General features: G+C 33.2%; 1 protein-coding gene across 2 annotated transcripts in view; it reads left to right on the forward strand.

Moving 5' to 3' along the window:
* LOC143232620 (neurexin 1-like) overlaps positions 1 to 20,926 on the forward strand; it is a 261,643-nt gene that overhangs the window by 126,325 nt on the left and 114,392 nt on the right. For both annotated transcript variants that reach the window (XM_076468253.1, XM_076468254.1), the window contains exons 3-4: positions 9,634 to 9,944; positions 14,672 to 14,698. In XM_076468253.1, the coding sequence (XP_076324368.1) occupies positions 9,634 to 9,944; positions 14,672 to 14,698 (338 nt within the window). The remainder of the gene's footprint in view (positions 1 to 9,633; positions 9,945 to 14,671; positions 14,699 to 20,926) is intronic.

Raw genomic sequence — 20,926 nt, forward strand, 5'->3', positions numbered from 1 at the left:
ATACGAAACAAACTTCATCATTAATACAATAACGTACATCCGTATGTACACACTGATGCTTAAATAGGCACTCAAGATCCTTCTAGTTAGTGGTTAATTAGTTGTGTAAGAATTCAAATACTGTGTTTTCGTGTTTAAACATTTGTCTTGAAACAAAATACTTATTTCTATCTTCAGTTATACGAAAACACATATATATATCTTTGTATTAATCATGATAAAACATCATAATATGCATGTTTTATTCTGTTATAGGATGTTTCGCATGTTTTTTATAGGATTTATAAGGAAATGTATACATAGTGAATATTTATTTCTCAATGTTTGTATAACATATAGTTTTCAGCACTTTTGTTACATATCATCATTATCTGATTTGTTCTTTTGGTGACTGGTTCCATTTTGTTTATTTTTCCTGTAAAAATGTGTTACAAAGTTATATATGTTCACGGTGGTGGAGGTTTTCACGGAAGAACAAACGTTCTGATATTGGAAACTAGTCAAACACAGACACAAGTGGTAGCTCTTATTAATGTTTCCAGTGGAAAAGTTGTGAGCACGCCATCAGACAACTGGTCTGTACACTACTGAATGAGACTTGAAAGGTTAACTACGCCATTTAATGACCCATATCTACACAATATGACCGTTATAAATCGATAGTCGTCCGTCCATGACCTCAACACATTTCCAGGACGACGTCTGAATTGGTTATCAGTAACAAAATGGTTACGTTCAGACTTCATGACTGCGGCTTTAAGTCAAGAGAGCTTACGATACTCTGGCAAATGAGCGGGTAGCACCATATATATAACTCGTTTAAACTCTTTTCGTGCATAGTCAGTAGCTAGGCCAATGGATGCTTGCCTATACTTTTCATAAACAAGTCAAGGTTCCAGATCTTTACCGCTGATCAACAGTTTTGTGTCTCGAGATCCAAAGACGAATGACGTTCTTGGTACAACATCGTTGAATATAAGAATGTCGATGATCGTTTGGTCGTGGTTGGAGAACGTATATAAATGGAAAAATTAAAGTATTGAGTTTTTTTATAAAGCAGATTTACTGTTCTGTGAGGTCTTTCCATGGCAACTGTACGATATTTACGGGTGAAATTGGACCAGATTACGTAATGAAGCATGGTAATATTTTCAATGTCATACTGTGGTGAGTTACCGTGATGAACGTTAGTTATGGAGAAGCCAACAAAACGTTATGGTACGTGTTTGAAGGCAAATTATCTCACATTAGGACGTCTAAGATTCGATAGGATTCGACACCAAGTCTTCTACTTACTCATCAAAAGTATGTCTGTATGATGAGATAATACCAAGACCTGGAGCTAAAAACATACTCAGTTTCATCAAACGTATGATCGTAGGAGGAGTTAATACCAAGAGTTGGAGCTCAGGACATACCCAATACTGAGTGTATATTTTTGTTTTTGCCAAATGTAATTGTATCAACTACTTTTATTCAGCCAAACCCTATATTAACTCTGACCACTTTGTATTCTGAGATATCGATATCTTGTATGTGGAAATATTTAAACAATGAAGTCAACTTGATAACTCTATTCACTGATAAAATGATGCTCATAAAAGTTCGTCTAATCTCAGCTATATTTATCAATTTTAGAAAGAATAATTTCGTTATGAAATATCGCACTTACTATGTTTGATTATGCTGAGCTGTAAATATGTAAATACAACACTGGTTAATGTTCGGGTTAAGTATAACTATAACTGAACATGAAGAATACAGTTACTGACATGTGTACCTTTTTTTATGAAAGATTCTGTCATGACTAGGATTTAGCTGTGGACCTGCGGGCAGAATCAAGTAATAAATTTTTATGTAAGGTAAAGTTGTGACTGTAGAACACATGAACGAAAGTATACGTGTTAAAGCTTTATATAGTTTGAAAATAACGCATTTATTCATATATACATTATATGTGGTATAAACAGTTTGAAGTTATGGTACAGCAAACGTGTTTTTTCGAGGAATATTCAGTGTATTTATGTTATTATTGCCGATGATGTTGTAATAGCTCGCATGACTATGCACAACATCCGAACAATTTTAGTCCCGGAACTCCTCAGCAGCAGGACCGAAGTTTCTGAGAGGATCGATTTTCCACTGTACAGTAACGAGGTTGAGGGCCTGGAGAACTGGCGTATAGCAGTAGCTAATTCTGTTTGCTGAAAACAAGGAACCATTTCAACCTTATTAAAATGCCGCTCGAGAGAAAAATATAGCGTGAATTATCATTTCTGAATCTGAAATCTGGTCTACTTATTAATTAAAGTCGAGAATGAACACTGTGTTGTTATATTGCTTTTTATTAGAGTATTTCATAGTCAATATTAAAATATATTCACTAATGACCGGTCTAGTTCTACTTAAGAAAGTCCTGGTACTCTACATGTTCAAGTGGGTGCTGATTAATTCACATATTACAGACAAAAAAGTTTGTACATTTCGTTACTGATTCACATTTATACATGATTTATACTTGTGATTTAGTTCCAGTAATTGTATGTATTTTATTCAAAGTGCAAAACATTTAAAATTAATCCGTCAAAAAGTTGCTACATGGCAGAGTAGAATTAACAACGGACAAAATTATTAAGTCATCTACCTAATAAGAAATAAAACATTTTGTACACAATAAGTATTAGATCTGTTTTAATTGAAGTAATTATCTACAAGAAAACAAGTGCTTACTGGGCTTACTGCTAGAAATAACTGCCCAGAGTTGTTGGAACGACAAGATCCAATGAATTTGCTGCTCGATTCATTTTTATAAATGTTGGAAAATAAAGATAAGTTGGATAGGAATGAATCCTCCAGTTCAGGTCGGTCCTTAATTAGGCGAGGTGTTGTTTAGCGGTTTGTTTGCTTTGTTATTATGCACAAAGCTACACAAAGGGCTATCTGTGCTCTGCCCACCACGGGTATCGAAACCCGCTTTCTAGCAGGATAAGTAAACAGATATACCCCTGAGCTATGAATTTTGATAAACGGGTGATAAACAATAAAAACCTTTATGTGATCAGACATAATGTCATTACTAAAATCAAGAGGAAACACTTGCAGATAAGAATAGTCTTTATTAGTTTTTAATATATATATTATAATCTGATGTCTAAGTTACACGTAATTAAAAGATTCGTTTTGTTTCTGAATTTCGCGCAAAGCTACACGAGGGCTATCTGCGCTAGCCGTCCCTAATTTTGCAATGTAAGACTAGAGGAAGGCAGCTAGTCATCACCTCCCACCACCAGTTCTTGGGCTACTCTCTTACCAACGAATAGTGGGATTGGCCGACACATTATAACGCCTCCACGGCTGAAAGAGCGAGCATATTTGGTATGAAAGGGATTCGAACCCGCGACCCTCAAATTACGAGTCGAGTTCCTTAACCACCTGCCGATTAAAAGATAATGTAATAATAAAATAATAACTTCAGTACAATAAACATTCAATATGTATCAACATAATAACAATAACTTTAAACAGGTCAACAAACTACAAAGTGTTCGGAAAGTCACTGTGCACTTATATATTTATTAACAGACAAAACTGCACAGTGACTTTCCGAACACCCTGTATAATCCTATACATTTTGATGTTGGTATATTTTTCTAAATGTTGGTCCTTTATCACATACTCAAAGAATATTTTATACCACATAATATTTTATGCAAATAGTTCACAGCACCTTAAATATTAAATATGTCTTAGTGAAAGCACAAGATATTTAAATAATAATAATAATAATTCGTGTGCTAAGTAATACAAAGATATTTAAAAAACAGTGTAATTAAAATACTTCTGTGATGTGGTGGTAAATGATTTGACTTTATTATTATAATGACACAAGAAAAACACTGAGATCTTTAGATATTGACGTGCATGTGTGGGGAAGGGGGTAGATATTAATGCCGACCTCCCATTGTCACTTTCGTTAGTCCTAAGGGTGTTTGTCAAATCTGATTGAGATCGGCCAAATACTGAACAAGTGAAAAACAGAAACATATATAGATGGTAGTCCCTCGGTGGTAATATAAGATGGAAAGATTTGAAAGCCGCCGCGTCATATCTGACGACAGTGGATCTTGAACATAGCTCTCCATAGTGGTTTTCATCGCAAAAAAGGCTCCATCATAAGGTTCTCATGTTCAAATCACACTTTTCCTCCATGATAGCATTCCGTAATCCACCTTGAGTAAATATGTTTGTGTTGCTTCTTTAAACAGAGATCCTTCTTGGTTATGTAATGTATTGTTGCCTGGGACACCTGAACGGCTTTTGACATTGACCTTTGTGTTTGTGGGTTATCACTTGTTACATTTGCTTACCACAGCTGAGATACGTGTTGAATGTGTCTTTCTGGATAGTTCTAGTGTCCTAAGTTGATCTAAGATCCTTTACTTCCCAAAAGATATTTCCATCTTGAAAATTCATTTTTAAATCTCCCGATATGAAAATATTCTTACGACCTGAGTGAGTGAATGTTTTGCGTCACAAAGGGCTGTTACATATCCTTCCCAAAAATGATCCATTTTTGATGTCATCGCATTACATATGTAACCAATATAAAAATAAAGTTAAAATACATTCCACTTTATCGCGATTTAATATCCGCTGTGACTGTCACATGACTTGTTCATTTGCATATTCGGGATCGTTTTGATATAGCGTGCTTAACCCTCTGTACGTATGCTAATGGCATTTTACTACTAACTTCATTTTCAAAAAAAAAAAATGAATTATTCTTCAGCAGAACATGTTTCTGCTATTGCTTGTTCTTATCTAATAAAACTAAATATATGAAATATTTTATCGCATATATTGTAAGCCAATTCACTATACTTGATTCTAATTTTCCAAAAACTGTTTTTCACATTGTCCAGATAAAGTATTTCAAATGACAACAATAAGCTAAGCTTCTGTGTTAATCATAACCTAAATCAACTGTTTTGTGTAATATTTCATTTATAAAGTAAAACTTAAATAAGATTCTGAGACAGAACAAGCAAGAAAATGTCAGTGTAATTAATTTACGTACAACATAATGTCTTATAAACAACCAATATTCGAGGTAAAATAATCATCTCATATCAATTTATATTATTTTGTTCTTACTAAGATATCAGCAGTAGTTCAGTAATACTTAAGTAAGTACAGGATAAATCAAGATTAAAATAGCCAAATGAAATGATGACATAATACTGTTTTTGATTAAAGTTTAAATTTCTCATGTTAATAGACGTAGGCAATGTTTAGCTACAATTATTAATATTCATTACATATCAAGCAGTAATATTTTTGTTTAACGTTCGTGTCAAGATTTTCATTTGATCAAGCATATTGCTCTATATCTTAAACATTTTGCCCGGCATGGCCAGGTGGTTAAACACTCGATTCGTAATCCGAGGATCACGAGTTCGAATCCCCGTGACATCAAATATGCTCACCCTTTCAGCCGTACTGGCGTTATAATGTGACGGTCAATCCCACTATTCATTTGTGAAAGAGTAGCGCAAGAGTTTCCTCTAGTGTTACATTGCTAAATTAGGGAATGCTATTCCAAATAGCCCTCACGTAGCTTTGCACGAAATTCAAAAACAAACAAACGTTTGGGATCTTTAATATTAGTGTTCAGAAACGTAACTCTCATACACTATTTCGTACAGATAACCACACGTTAAAAATCATTCACCTTCGTAGTTTTTCGCTTTTTGTATCTTTCAGAGAATTTGGCATGGCCTAAATGTTAAATTACTTGAAATCTATGGATTCGAATCCTGTTATCTAACATGCTCGCGCTTTCAGACGTGGAGGCATTATATGGTGATGGTCAATCCACATATCGTTATTAAAGAGTAGCCTAGAGTTGGTAATGAGTTGTGTTGATTAATTGCTTTTATTTGTAACTCAGAGACGGCTGCGAAGTAAATTTCAACAAAACCAAACCAAACATCTCAAAATTATGTTTGTCAGTTCTTTATTTGGCCATACGTTCAAACCTTATACAACTGATAAACATATTGTCATCTTGTAATTGATAAAATTTAGAGAAAAAGAGACAGCTAAAGGATAGCTATACCTTTGTTATTATCACCACCTTCCAGTTAAATATGAAATATTCAACATGATGGTTTTAATTTTTACAAAAAAAATCTCTCCTGTAGATATGCTCTAAAAAATATGTGTGTAGGTTTTCCTCTGGTAGAACGCTTCGTATTTTGGAAGATTCGAACGCGTATAGTACCATAAAACATGCCCTGCGCTTTAAGCTGTGAGTGAGTTATGAAAATAACATTTAATCCTTTAGCGTAGAAGTATGTGGCTGCTGGTTGGCTGACTTCCCTCTGCGGCAGGTAATCCTAGTAGTTTTACAATAAATACAATATGCAATATTATTCACTACGTATATACTTCACATTTAAATGATGCTGACACCTAAGGACATGAAGGAGAGGGGATGTCATGTGACCAAGACATCATAATTCTAGAGAGCAGCGCCAGAGGGAGGATAATTTCAAAATATACCACCAGTGGCGGATAGTTCTAATTTATTTCACTAAGGGAGTAATTTGACGTCTGTGAGGGGTGTTGCTTCCAAATGTGTTGAAAGATATTATATGTTTCGAGAGTGATGTTCATAATTCTGTTTGAACATGATTGTTGTGTCAAATTACACAAAATAAAAAAAGAAACGTATAGTTCTACATATGGCATTATTTCTGAATTAACCTGATGAACAACATTCTAATTTATGTTTCCTTTTCAAGATCCACTTGTTCATTAATAAGCAAAGCGTTTAAATACGTAAAAGTTATATTTTGGGTTTGATTTATTACAATCTCGCTGTTTGCATAGTATAATTCATGATTTAAATTAACTTGTGGTGTATTTGAGTTTGAGTATGGTAATATAAAAATTAGATAGGATAAATATTAAAAGTATGAAGTTGAGACTTTGAAAGCCAAGATTTAAATTCGATCTTAAAGAAAGTACATTTTATGGTGACATTATAATAATGAAAATGAACCGATTACCTAGTTCTTTGGTGGGCTGATAAATTTAATTATTTCGAACATTTAATGATTAGCTTCAGTTGATGATGTATGTGATTATTTTAAAGGATGAGTGGTGAGTGAAACATTATGCATCAATTTATTAACCTAATTGTACTTCTCTGACTGTAATCAACATCACTAATTTCTGTAAATCTTCTAACAATTTCAATGGCATTTAAGTTCCAAAACTTAATTTCTATTGTTAAGTGAAGATAATCTATATATATATACTTAAGTTTTAACCTAATAATTTTCATATGAAGTGTAAAGTCCAAACACTTTGTTAACCAATAAGTCAGTGAACTCATTTTTCTTAGCATTTAGGTCAAAATCCATTTGTCACTAATTTGGCTTAACCTAATTATTAATGTCTAGCGAATATAAAACTATTTATCTTAAAGCATTCTTTACACTGGTAAGCCCAGTGTATTAGGAGAATTATAGAAAGATTACTCAATTAGTACATGTCGCTTATAAGAAAAATTAATTGTTATATTTTCTTGCTTTTTAAACCGATATATTTTGTTGTATACGTTTAGGCTAATCTCTTTGTTTAATGCACAAAATAACTATGTTAGTGTAAGAAATGCTCTTACATTCTTGGATGAATGTGATTTAAAGAATTATTGTAGTTTTCTGCCATATAGACATAACTTAGTAATATACAAAAGTTGTATGAAAGTTATGTTAATTTAAATAAGACAGAAACTGTTCAACGAACAATCCATTATTTTATGAACTGTTAATGTGTATGTACAGTTATATGAAAAAGTTAGGACACCCCATGAAAGCCTGTGTATTTTGGTAACATTTTTGGATATATATATTTAATCTCAATTTTAACAATACTGAGAGATTATAGAACTATAACTAAACAATTAAAACTGAAGAAAAGACTTTTCAAGATCTTCTGTGAATATAATAGACTTGTAGAATTTTCTCTTCCTAATTAATCCATACAGAGTTTTCCTCGGTTATTTAAAATAGATAAATATATTATAAAATTATTTTAAAGTATTCAAGAATGAACACTATACAAGTTGGAAAGTAATTTATTTCCGTGCATGCAGTAGAAACAAGGGTGGTAAGACTTAAGGCTTGTACCAGCTGGATGAGTAAATATTCGTTAATGTTGTTATTATATGAAATAAAAGGAACTGGTGTTTTTAAAAATTATAGATGAAACAATACAAGATACAAACATATGTTCACAATATTTGTCTTCATGTCTTTAGGGAAAATTAAAAATTCGATTTTCCCCCATAAACAAAATCATAACACATTAGCTTCTCAACAACGACCCCGTGACTTTTCACACATTTCACATTACCCCATTTACCTTGTAAAGGTATTTCCAACTGACCCAATATATATGATCCATGTATTATCTTGACTTCCATGTTGGCTTTCATCGCAGGTGTTGAGAATTTGGTACACACAACCCAAGTCGTACAGTAATTGAGCAAGGTAGGCTCGGGAATGTACTTCACTTTTGATACGTCACTGGGAATATTACTGTAAATACTGTGAATTATAATAACCAAAACATGGAAACAATGGTGAAGCCTTTCGTTTGTGAGGTGATATAATTAAATTATCTCTCTGTAAATATTGCCACCGCCTATTTTGAATTGAAAAATATTGTGTGAACTGACTGATAAGCATTGTTTTCTGGACCTCAACTCAGCAGAATACAACAAGCTTCAACAAGGGCTTTACATCTACTCATCCAATAGGCAAATTAGAGCATGTTGGAAACGCCTTGCTTAAAAAATACTCTTTGAAATATAATTCCCTTTAGAGACTCATACTGAAAATACATGTGTTTATCTTTACTGGCCATCCTGGGAAGAAGGTATTTGCTGTTAAGGTGGACCTAAACATTATTAAAACGTTTAGTATCTCTTTGTAGTGATGCTGTAGACACTCGTAAGCTAGAAGGTGTTACATGTCAAGGGCCGTTGTGGAGCAGTTCCGTGTTAACAGTTCATTGTGTTAATACTTTATGAATTATAATTAAACGACTTCCACAGTATTTACCAATAATATTTTAAGCCCTAATTAAATTTGCCCAGTGTGTAATGATTTCATTCTCACATCATATGGTGTTAGAACATCAATGTGTTATTGCATTCCCACAATTGCTGGTATTTAAACATATACGTCTTTAGAAAATACAAATATAAAATTAAACACCCTCATATTTGACTACGTTTTAACATTAGGATGCTTTAAAATACCCCTACAAACATATACAAGATGGAGATAAGACTCATATTCTTCTACAATGGATTACAAGTGCACACCTTTAGTAGATAGAGCATGAACTTTGCTGTACCATTTTAATATAATGTACTCATCCCTCTATATACAAAACTATTTTAATATAATGTACTTATCTTTCTACAACCCAAACAATTTTAATATAATGTATTCATCCCTCTATGTACATTTTTTACACTAAATAATCTGGTTCATTGATGTTCTGGTTTAATAGCCATGCACTTGATCTGTTATGCGATTTTTTTTTATTATTTAGATAAGTCTCCATCTGAAGCTACATTTCGGGGCTCAGAATTCCTTAGTTATGACTTGAGATCTGGAGGAGAGCAATCAATCATCAGCTCAAGCGACGAAGTGTCAATCTTCTTCAAGACTCGCCAGCCCAATGGCTTAATGTTCTACACTAACGATGGAGAAGATTTCATGGGTTTGTTGCTACGGGATGGAGGCGTAGTGTTGGTCATCAGACTGGGATCTGGTTCTGTTGAAAGGACTGTTCGCCCCGCTAGGGTGCGTTTTGATGACAATCAGTGGCACAAAGTTCTGGTTCATAGAAAAGTTAGAGAGGTGAGAAATCATTTATTACTTGAAGTATTAAAAACGACCTATAACAGATCTGACAAAATGTAATGAAATTGAAACAAACACATTAAAAATAGTATTTTCTTATCACTACACTACAGTTGTTAGCTTCTAATCATTCCTTAAAAATCGTGCCTTTTAGAAGTTTTTCGCCATATTTTCCACACCGGCATTTGGTCGTAAGGAGAAATATATATTTTTAAACGTCTAGAGTTATTGATGAGGAGAAATCTTCTTTCAAACGGTATATTCCAAAGATAATTCAACGCTGTACAGATCTTTCGCTTACAAAATAAAAGTTACACCACACCAATAAATAGTGCAAACAAATTTAGCAGTTCTTAGGAAACAATAGTGTTGTTTGTTTACCGAGCCTTAGCAGTATAATAGGTCTCAGTTTTACTGAACTCCTTCAGTATAACAGGTCATTTAACATATAACAAAAACACAATCATGTAATGAACATATCTAAATAACCATAACTTAGAAATATTTTAAAATCCAATACTTCCCTTCCAAACAGTGAATTTTGTTAAATCTCCAATCTCCAATTATTTTTCAATTATTACTATTTATTACTTCATCATATATGTTTCAAAGTAACAAATATTAGAATACGTCATTTTTTCCTTTCTAAACATTAATATTTGTTTGTTAGAATTGTTATTTACAGACATTGACAAATATTGTTCCAAATAAATCAGTTTTGTTTTGTTATAATTACAAATTTTCGTAATTTATCTCTATTTTTGTTAACACTTACGTTTCAGAACCTTGCATTTCCTTTTCCAAATACTGATTATATTTTTATATTTTCTTTTTTCTTTCACAATAATACTATTTGTTAGAACTGCACTTATCGCTTTCCAAATACACTTTGTGAACTGGCACTTACTGCTTCCAAGAATTGATTATGTTGACTGTGTTTTCGATGAACTTCTCTTTCTATTTCTCTTGATTTCGAGAAGACGTTTACGGCTCCATGCTGCGTCCTTCGGATGACAAGGAACTCAGCATGAGCTTAAATGTCGTTTTAAAATTAATAAAAACGCAGAAGTCCATGGAAGTCCACGTGTTGAATGCACTGAGTAAATACACTTTGAACTAAGAAGTTATTATTATTTCAAATAAAAAACATGGTAAGGCTGCTTTTTTATTTTTTTATTTTCTTATACATTAAAAATACTGTTTTACATTTTTATTTTAAAATAACATACTTTAGTGAATAAACACGTATGGGTGTTTTTTCTTATTGGGCTATCTGCTGAACCCACTGAGGGAATCGAACCCCTGATTATTATTTTAGAAAAAACTTCTTTTCCATTTTTGGTTTCTGACAGTAAGTTGTTCCAAATTTATTTTTCACAACAATGAATTCATTCAACTGTTCTTACCTTTCCAAATAACGACGGTGTCATTTATTATAGTAAATCAAACCCCTGAGTTTAGCGTTGGAAATCCGTAAACTTACCGCTGTACCAACGGGGTACTCCAAATAATGACAAATGTCTCTCTCAGATTTATTTTAAAATATACGAGAATTTTGTTCATCAAATAGAACATCTGAAATTTATCTTACAGATTAATAAATAATAAGTTTGTTTAGTCATTTTTGCATTTCTAGTTACTGATGCTTATTAGTCCCAAAATGTTTTTTTTCTATCAAATAACGTTATGTTGAACAAATACTGAAATTTGTCATACTCATATTAATATATTTATTGCTTGTTTGTTTTTGAATTTCATGCAAAGCTACACGAGGGCTATCTGCGCTAGCCGTCCCTAAGTCAGCAGAGTAAGACTAGAGGGAAGGCAACTAATCACCACCACCCACCTCCAATTCTTTGGCTACTTTTTTACCAACGAATAATGAGATTGATCGTCACATTATAACGCCCCCACAGCTGGAATGGTGAGCATGTTGGATATGAAGGAGTTTCGAACCTGCGACCCTCAGATTACGAGTCGAGAGCCTTAACCACCTAGTCATGCCGGGTCTACTTCTCAAAATAGTTCACCTGCTTTTATTTTGCAAAAACTTTCATTGTATTGATTCAGAATTTAATTTTATCAGCACGTGTCTTCAAGAATAATAATCTTCACTAGACTAAACAATATTAAATTGCAGAATGACAAGTACATACGTAGACGTTTATAAAGCCATAAAACTACGAGAAAATTATCAGTAGCTGCGGTACTTGAAATTCTTTTAAACAAGATGAGAGTAAATTAATATATATGAGACATTCTTTCCTTTTTATTATCTATATTATACGCGCCAGTAAAATTGAGCGTGGGACGCTCGTGTATCCGATTCGATTTTATTACTCCTCAGGATCTCTTCCAGTCTACTCTCCATTTGAAATTCTTTTAAGCAAGTTTAGAGTAAATTAATGTATGAGACCTGGGCCAAGATCACAAACATCAGTCAAAGGGTTTGACCTCCTGAGTCCAAAACTGTAATTAAATCTCAAATCGGGCAAGAGGTGACGGTGCTATGAGCTAAAAGTTCGAACTAAAAACAAAACAAAAAAAAACTTAAAACCATTCTATCAGCTGCTTTGCCGAGCTGAAAAACTGGCAACCAACGTTGATACAAACCATGCTATTTACAGATCATTAGTCAAGTTGTAAAAGAACGAATTGTTTTTGGATTCTTTCAGTTTCACAAAGCAGTTAACTAAACGCAGATTTGAAAATTTGTACATATTAACTTGAAATAAATGCATTATTACACGTGCTTGTCTTCTCTTTTTCCCTACCTGCTTTGAAATGGTTATAGTATTTTTGCCTTTAGCAATGTGTACCGTAAAGATATCTAAGAGTCAGTAATCTTACACGACGTGAAAGTATAGTGTGCTTAATTTTTCAACTTCATATTGTGCCATCAAGGAACAACTTGTTTTAAGATCGTGAAAAGACACTTTATAACTTCCACATTCATTTACAAGTGTATCTTTGCGTGGAACGTGACTTTAGTATTCCTGTTTCATCGCATTATGAAAATACCTATTAGTAACCTATTTTTAAACTGATACAGCAAAGAAATCATTAGAATTGTTTTGTGCAACTTAAATTAAACCGCTGGTTTTACGTGTAATTAAATATAATTTAATGCCCATAAAGCTAACAATTAATATAACAGAATTTAGTAAAACTTTACGCGAAATTATCATTTAGGACAAATTAATATTAATTATATTTCAAGTGTTCTTAAATAAACTTAAGTTAAAAGATTATTGGTATGGTGGAGTTAAACAGAAATTAAGAACATTTAGATCCTTGCATGGCTTCAAGTGTAGCTCTGCAGAAGTGTTGTGTAACATAGTTTGTTTCGTTGTAAAGATTCTAATTATTTGACATGGCTTAAGTACAGTTATTTAGCTTCTGGCAACGTGAATGATAATTAGAGTTTCCCGAGTAATTGATTTTTCTGTTCGGGGTATTACATGTTAAGTATTAGCGTCTCTTAATCACACCATTGTAACATCTGAAGAAGATTCTAAGTATAGTAACGTAGAACATAAAATATTCTATCAAGACACTGAGCTTTTTGATGTATAACAAAGTACATTAAACGATGCACAAGCAATATAACCATCTAAACGTGGTAATGAGCCACATATATATAAAATATTCTATTAAGACAATGGACTTTCTTAAGAAATAACGAAGTACTTAAAACAATATACAAGCCATGTACACTTAAGATATTAAACAAGCTTTCTACTAAAGGCAGTTCGCAAATTACATGAAATTCTAAATATAATAATGAAGTACATAAGATGTTATACCTACCACAGTTCCACTTAGTGTTAAGAAGCGTATACAAAATTATAGCAATGGATGAGCTGCAGGATATCATAAACCGTTATGCGAGTATATGCAATGCATGAAATACGTGCGTGTGTAGTCTCATAGCAAAGCCACATCGGGCGATCTGCTGAGTCCACCGAGAGGAATTGAAACCTTGCTTGAAATACAATCACAGTTAAAAAATTAATATGATAGATGTTGAGTGATGTTCGTTGTTAAGATAAAAAATATCAAAGGCTTCAAGTAATGTAATGATGCTACTTACCAAAGTAAGAAATAAAAAGAACGTACTATACTAAAGTTAGTTATAAAGTACAACATGTCGAAACTGTTAAACTGTAGTGTTGTTTACTATCAAACATAAAACGACACAACTTTGATGCGCCATGATCGTCATAAATCTTAAAATCGCAAATGTGTTGTAGTGTGTAATGATATTTGTTGTAAAGAACAAAATGACCAATGATTTTGGGTGTAATACCAAATACCAAGGATTTACAAGCTGTTATTTATGAAGTACTGAATATAAAACACAGAATACATTGTACATTTTATCAGGTTAATAATAAAAATAGCAAATATTTTAGTGGATGCAATAATGATAAATAATCACACCCTAAGAAAGTTATAACCTATATTGATCTCAGTTATAAAGCACAAAACCCAAGGATACTTTTCGCTGAGATAAGAGAATTTTTTACAAGGGAAAAACAGATGAATTGTTTCAAAAGCTGTTGTGATATTTCTAATAAATCGCTTTAAATTACTATTTTATTTTTTCTCACTACTCAAATGCATTCAGTTTTTGAATATTTCACTCATTTGCCTGTAAGTACAAAGTTATTTATAACTGAACGTAACTTCCAGTTGTTTAAAACGTCTGTTGTGTATTTCAGATCACAAGAGCTACCAGTTTCTGTCATGTAAGTAACATCTTTCCTTACATCTCTAACATAAGTAACATCCTTATATAAGTAACTTCGTTCTTGACGCGCTTCCAACAAAGGATCTTTCTTTACAACAATAACATAATTAGTATCTTTCCTTGCATATTTAACAAAAAAATTTTATGTCTCCAACGTTGCATCTTCTCTTATATCTTAAACGTAAGTAATATCTTTCTTTAGATTTGAAATATAAGTAGCATATTTTTTTTACATCTATAGCTTAAGTAACGTCTTTCCTTGCATGTCTAATATAAGTAACATTTCTTCTTTCTGTAACACAAGCAACATATTTTCTTACGTTTGTAACATAAGTAGCATCTTTCCTTACGTCTAAAACACAAGTAACATCTTTTCTCTACATCTATAATATACATAGTTGCTCTTATTGCTATCGAAAATAAATACTTCTACTTGTTATATCGTAATAAGCAGTTTTATTTTTCGATAATGTATCAGCTAGTTTAATTACATTTAATTTAAAATCAAGAGCTAATTTTTTCCAGTAACATACGGACTTTCTTTAAGACTGTGTTGTAAATATACATGTATATACATCATTTTTTTCACAGATTATATATATAGAAATATGCCTATATTTAGTTTGTAGTTCGCATACTTATTTAACTTATACCGGTTATAGCTTAGCGATTATTGTGCCAGCGCTGTACATCCGAAGATACGTTTTCGGGCTTTCTTGCCATATGGCTCCGTATGGCCAGGTGGTTAAGGTACTCGACTCGTAATCTGAGTGTCGCGGGTTCGAATCCCCGTCACACCAAACATGCTCGTCCTTTAAGCCGTGGGGGCTTTAAAAATGTGATGGATAATCCTACTATTTGTTGGTAAAAGAGTAGACCAAGAGTTGGCGGTGGGCAATGATGATTACCTTCTTTCCCTCTAGCCTTACACTGCAAAATTAGGAACGGCTAGAGCAGATAGCTCTTGTGTAATTTTGCGCGAAATAGATTCAAAACAAATCAAACCCTTGCCATGTAAACGGGGTATCTTCACTCTGAGGTTCTTGGTGCGATAGAACAGTGACGACCAAACCCTATTACTCAGTCAGACAAGAGTAGCTCAGGAGTTGAACATGGATCTGTTGATTAGCTGCTTTACTTCTAGCCAATCAGTTAAAAATTAAGAATGGTTAAACACAGATTACCCCTTGTATCGCTTTGCGCGAAAACTTCGAAACAGTCAAACACACCCTTTACAATAACCATGTGTGTAACTAAACTTTCTTTCTGTTTGTAATTTCTGAAGGTTTTTCGTAAGCTGTTGTATAAGCAACTAGTTATGTAGTTATAACTAGTCATGCCATATCCGTGCATAACTGGATGCCGTTCTAACATCTAAGCCTCTCACAAATACATGTAACTAGCTGCGTTACCGAGAATTATATTTTAGAGTGTAGGTTTTCCTCTGGTAGAACGCTTCGTATTTTGGAAGATTTGAACGCGTATAGTACCATAAAACATGCCCTGCGCTTTAAGCTGTGAGTGAGTTATGAAAATAACATTTAATCCTTTAGCGTAGAAGTATGTGGCTGCTGATTGGCTGACTTTCCTCTGCAGCAGGTAATCCTAGTAGTTTTACAATAAATACAATATGCAATATTATTCACTACGTATATACTTCACAGTTAAATGATGCTGACACCTAAGGACATGAAGGAGAGGGGATGTCATGTGACCAAGACATCATAATTCTAGAGAGCAGCGCCAGAGGGAGGATAATTTCAAAATATACCACCAGTGGCGGATAGTTCTAATTTATTTCACTAAGGGAGTAATTTGACGTCTGTGAGGGGTGTTGCTTCCAAATGTGTTGAAAGATATTATATGTTTCGAGAGTGATGTTCATAATTCTGTTTGAACATGATTGTTGTGTCAAATTACACAAAATAAGAAAAGAAACGTATAGTTTTACATATGGCATTATTTCTGAATTAACCTGATGAACAACATTCTAATTTATGTTTCCTTTTCAATATCCACTTGTTCATTAATAAGCAAAGCGTTTAAATACGTAAAAGTTATATTTTGTGTTTGATTTATTACAATCTCGCTGTTTGCATAGTATAATTCATGATTTAAATTAACTTGTGGTCTATTTGAGTTTGAGTAATATAAAAATTAGATAGGATAAATATTAAAAGTATGAAGTTGAGACTTTGAAAGCCAAGATTTAGATTCGATCTTAAAGAAACTACATTTTATGGTGACATTATAATAATGAAAATGAACCGATTACCTAGTTCTTTGGTGGGCTGATAAATTTAATTATTTCGAACATTTAATGATTAGCTTCAGATGATGATGTATGTGATTATTTTAAAGGATGAGTGGTGAGTGAAACATTATGCATCAATTTATTAACCTAATTGTACTTCTCTGACTGTAATCAACATCACTAGTTTCTGTAAATCTTCTAACAATTTCAATGGCATTTAAGTTCCAAAACTTAATTTCTATTGTTAAGTGAAGATAATCTATATATATATACTTAAGTTTTAACCTAATAATTTTCATATGAAGTGTAAAGTCCAAACACTTTGTTAACCAATAAGTCAGTGAACTCATTTTTCTTAGCATTTAGGTCAAAATCCATTTGTCACTAATTTGGCTTAACCTAATTATTAATGTCTAGCGAATATAAAACTATTTATCTTAAAGCATTCTTTACACTGGTAAGCCCAGTGTATTAGGAGAATTATAGAAAGATTACTCAATTAGTACATGTCGCTTATAAGAAAAATTAATTGTTATATTTTCTTGCTTTTTAAACCGATATATTTTGTTGTATACGTTTAGGCTAATCTCTTTGTTTAATGCACAAAATAACTATGTTGGTGTAAGAAATGCTCTTACATTCTTGGATGAATGTGATTTAACGAATTATTGTAGTTTTCTGCCATATAGACATAACTTAGTAATATACAAAAGTTGTATGAAAGTTATGTTAATTTAAATAAGACAGAAACTGTTCAACGAACAATCCATTATTTTATGAACTGTTAATGTGTATGTACAGTTATATGAAAAAGTTAGGACACCCCATGAAAGCCTGTGTATTTTGTAACATTTTTGGATATATAGATATTTAATCTCAATTTTAACAATACTGAGAGATTATAGAACTATAACTAAACAATTAAAACTGAAGAAAAGACTTTTCAAGATCTTCTGTAAATATAATTCTACAAAAATGCATATTCTAACTGAGGAAAAAGTTAGGACACACCCACATTTATTCCCACTTAAAATGGCTCAACTCACACACAGGTGTATCACACCAAATGCACATGATTAGAAGATCGTTACTCAACATTTTGAATGAGGCTTGCCCTATTTAAACCTCAGAATTTAGTTTGGTGTGCTCCTGACTGTTGAAGTGAGAATGAGCACCATGGTGAGAGCAAAAGAGCTGCCTGAGGCCTTCAGAAAGAAAATTGTAGCAGCTTATGAGTCTGGTAAGGGATTTAAAAAGATCCCAAAAGATTTTGAAATCAGCCATTCCACTGTCCGGAAAATAGTCAACAAGTGGAGGGCTTTCAAAACAACTGCCAACATGCCCTGGTCTGGTCGTCCAAGCACGTTTACCCCAAGAACAGACCGCAAGATGCTAAAAGAGGTCTCCAAAAACCCTAACATGTCATCACGGGATAGGTCCACAGCAGGCTCTGGTTACTGTTTATGTAAAAGTGCATTCCTCTACAATCAGAAAGAGACTGCACAAGTTTAACTTGCATGGAAGGTGTGCAAGGAGGAAACCTTTGCTCTCTTAGAGAAACATCAGGCCAAACTGAAGTTTGCCAGAGAGAATGTAGACAAAGACCAGGACTTCTAGAATAATGTTCTTTGGACAGATGAGTCCAAAATTGAATTGTTTGGACACCAGAATAGAGGACATGTTTGGCGTAAACCAAATACAGCATTCCAGGAAAAAACTTCATACCAACTGTAAAGCATTGAGGTGGAAGTGTCATGGTTTAGGGCTACTTTGCTGCAGCAGGACCTGGACAGCTTACAATCATAGAATCCACCATGAATTCTACTGTGTATCAGAGGGTGCTTGAGGATCATGTGAGACCATCTGTAAGAAAATTAAAGCTGAAGCAGAACTGGGCCCTGCAACACGACAATGACCCAAAACACACCAGTAAATCCACCAAGGCCTGGCTGAAAACTAAGAAATGGAGAGTCCTGGAATGGCCGAGTCAAAGCCCAGATCTTAATCCCATTGAGATGCTGCGGGGTGACTTGAAACGGGCTGTGCATGCAAGAAATCCCTCAAACATCTCACAGGTGAAATAATTCTGCATTGAGAAGTGGGGCAAACTTTCTTCAGACAGATGTCAGGGACTGGTAGATGGCTACAAGAATCGTCTCACTGCAGTAATTTTGGCCAAAGGGGGTAACACTAGCTATTAGGGGGTAGTGTGTACTAACTTTTTCCTCAGTTAGAATATGCATTTTTATAGAATTACATTTACATAAGATTTTGAAAAGTCTTTTCTTCAGTTTTAATTGTTTAGTTACATTCATATAATCTCTCAGTATTGTTGAAATTGAGATTAAATATCTATATATCCAAAAATGTTACAAAAATACACAGGCTTTCATAGGGTGTCCTAACTTTTCACACGAATGTATATGAGCAGAAAACTACAAATTATAGATTTGAAAACTTACTCTACATATATTTATAAAATAGTGTGTTTGAACTATAAGAAACGTTTATTCAAACTTTTTTAAATTTTCTACATATTAAAATTCAATTATGGTTGTTATCTCTAAAATAAATTGTAAACGAGCGTGCAACATACAATTCGAATAAATTGTCCAGAATTCCCGTAATACGCTACAAACTTTAAATTATGATTCATAATACATGACCATACAATTGACCTCTAGATGGCCAGTAGTGCTCTATTTGTATGTAAGTTTTAAGCAGTTAAATAATATATTTTTCGTCAAAAATGCTACACTATATAATCACAAAGTTTAGTCAACTTTAAATGTGTGGATGAAATTGTGATACTGTAGCACAAAAAGGTTTATATTTGGTGATTTAGTAAAAATCTTGTATTTTGTACTTGTGTTTGAAAGTGAATCTAAAAATATTCTACAAAAAAACAAAGTTACCTCTTTAACAAAGTATAAAATGGTGTTACTTTATTTAACTTTGTAAATTCTATTTATGGAATTATAAAAGCCTGCCTTTGATAATTTTACACGTGTGATTGTTTTTGTTCCACATCTGATCAGGCCCGGCATGGCCAAGTGATTAAGGCACTCAACTCGTGATTCGAGGGTCACGGGTTCGAATCCCTATCACACCAAATATGTTCGCTCTTCCAGCCGTGAGGGCGTTGTAATATTTCGGTCAATCCCACTATTCGTTGGTAGAAGAATAGACAAAGAGTTGGCGGTGGGTGGTGATGACTAGTTGCCTTTTTTCCAGTCTTACACTGCTAAATTAGGGACGACTAGCGTAGATAGCCCTAGTGTAGTTTTGCACGAAATTCGAAAAGCAAACGAAGGAAATGCTCCACATAGATAATCTTATCTCTTACCACCTAGTAGCACACGTTGTAAATATCCACGCTCTGGGACCATTCTGTGGAACTTTTGCGTCATATGTCACGTGATTTACCATCCTCAAAGGGTATCCCCTCCTCCTCGGGTGAGAAACAGACAATCTTGACTACTTGTGTCATTTTATTTTGTTTTAAGTCCATTGTATTCTATCATGCATGTTCCATTGGTGGTCTTTCATTAAAACTAGCTGTCTTTCTTAAGTATGTATGATTTTTCTATGGACTTCATTTTTGTTAGTTTAATGTTATTTATGGATTATTTTATTAGGATAACTGACTGTCTTCCTATAATACGTATTTTCTGTAATTCTTTCTGTTGCATGTCATCTCCGCAGAAACTTTACGTTTTTGTGTTTCTTTCTGCAGTACATTATTTACAAATCTATCTTCCTTTCCAACACTTGTACTTCTTTTTTTTTATTTCTGTAGTGGCTCCACACAAGCTTGAGAGTTTGTATAACGTTAAAATTCTGTGTTCGATAACAAATGCATTTTATGTGCACTTAAAAATATAAACCAATCTATCGTCTATCATTTGCAAACTACTTGTTTTTCTTAACATCATTCTTCCTATTTACTAACTGGAGTAACCGTTCCTTGGA

The sequence above is a fragment of the Tachypleus tridentatus genome, chromosome 11 (genome assembly GCF_004210375.1).
Source record: "Tachypleus tridentatus isolate NWPU-2018 chromosome 11, ASM421037v1, whole genome shotgun sequence".
Classification (NCBI taxonomy): Eukaryota; Metazoa; Arthropoda; class Merostomata; order Xiphosura; family Limulidae; genus Tachypleus; species Tachypleus tridentatus.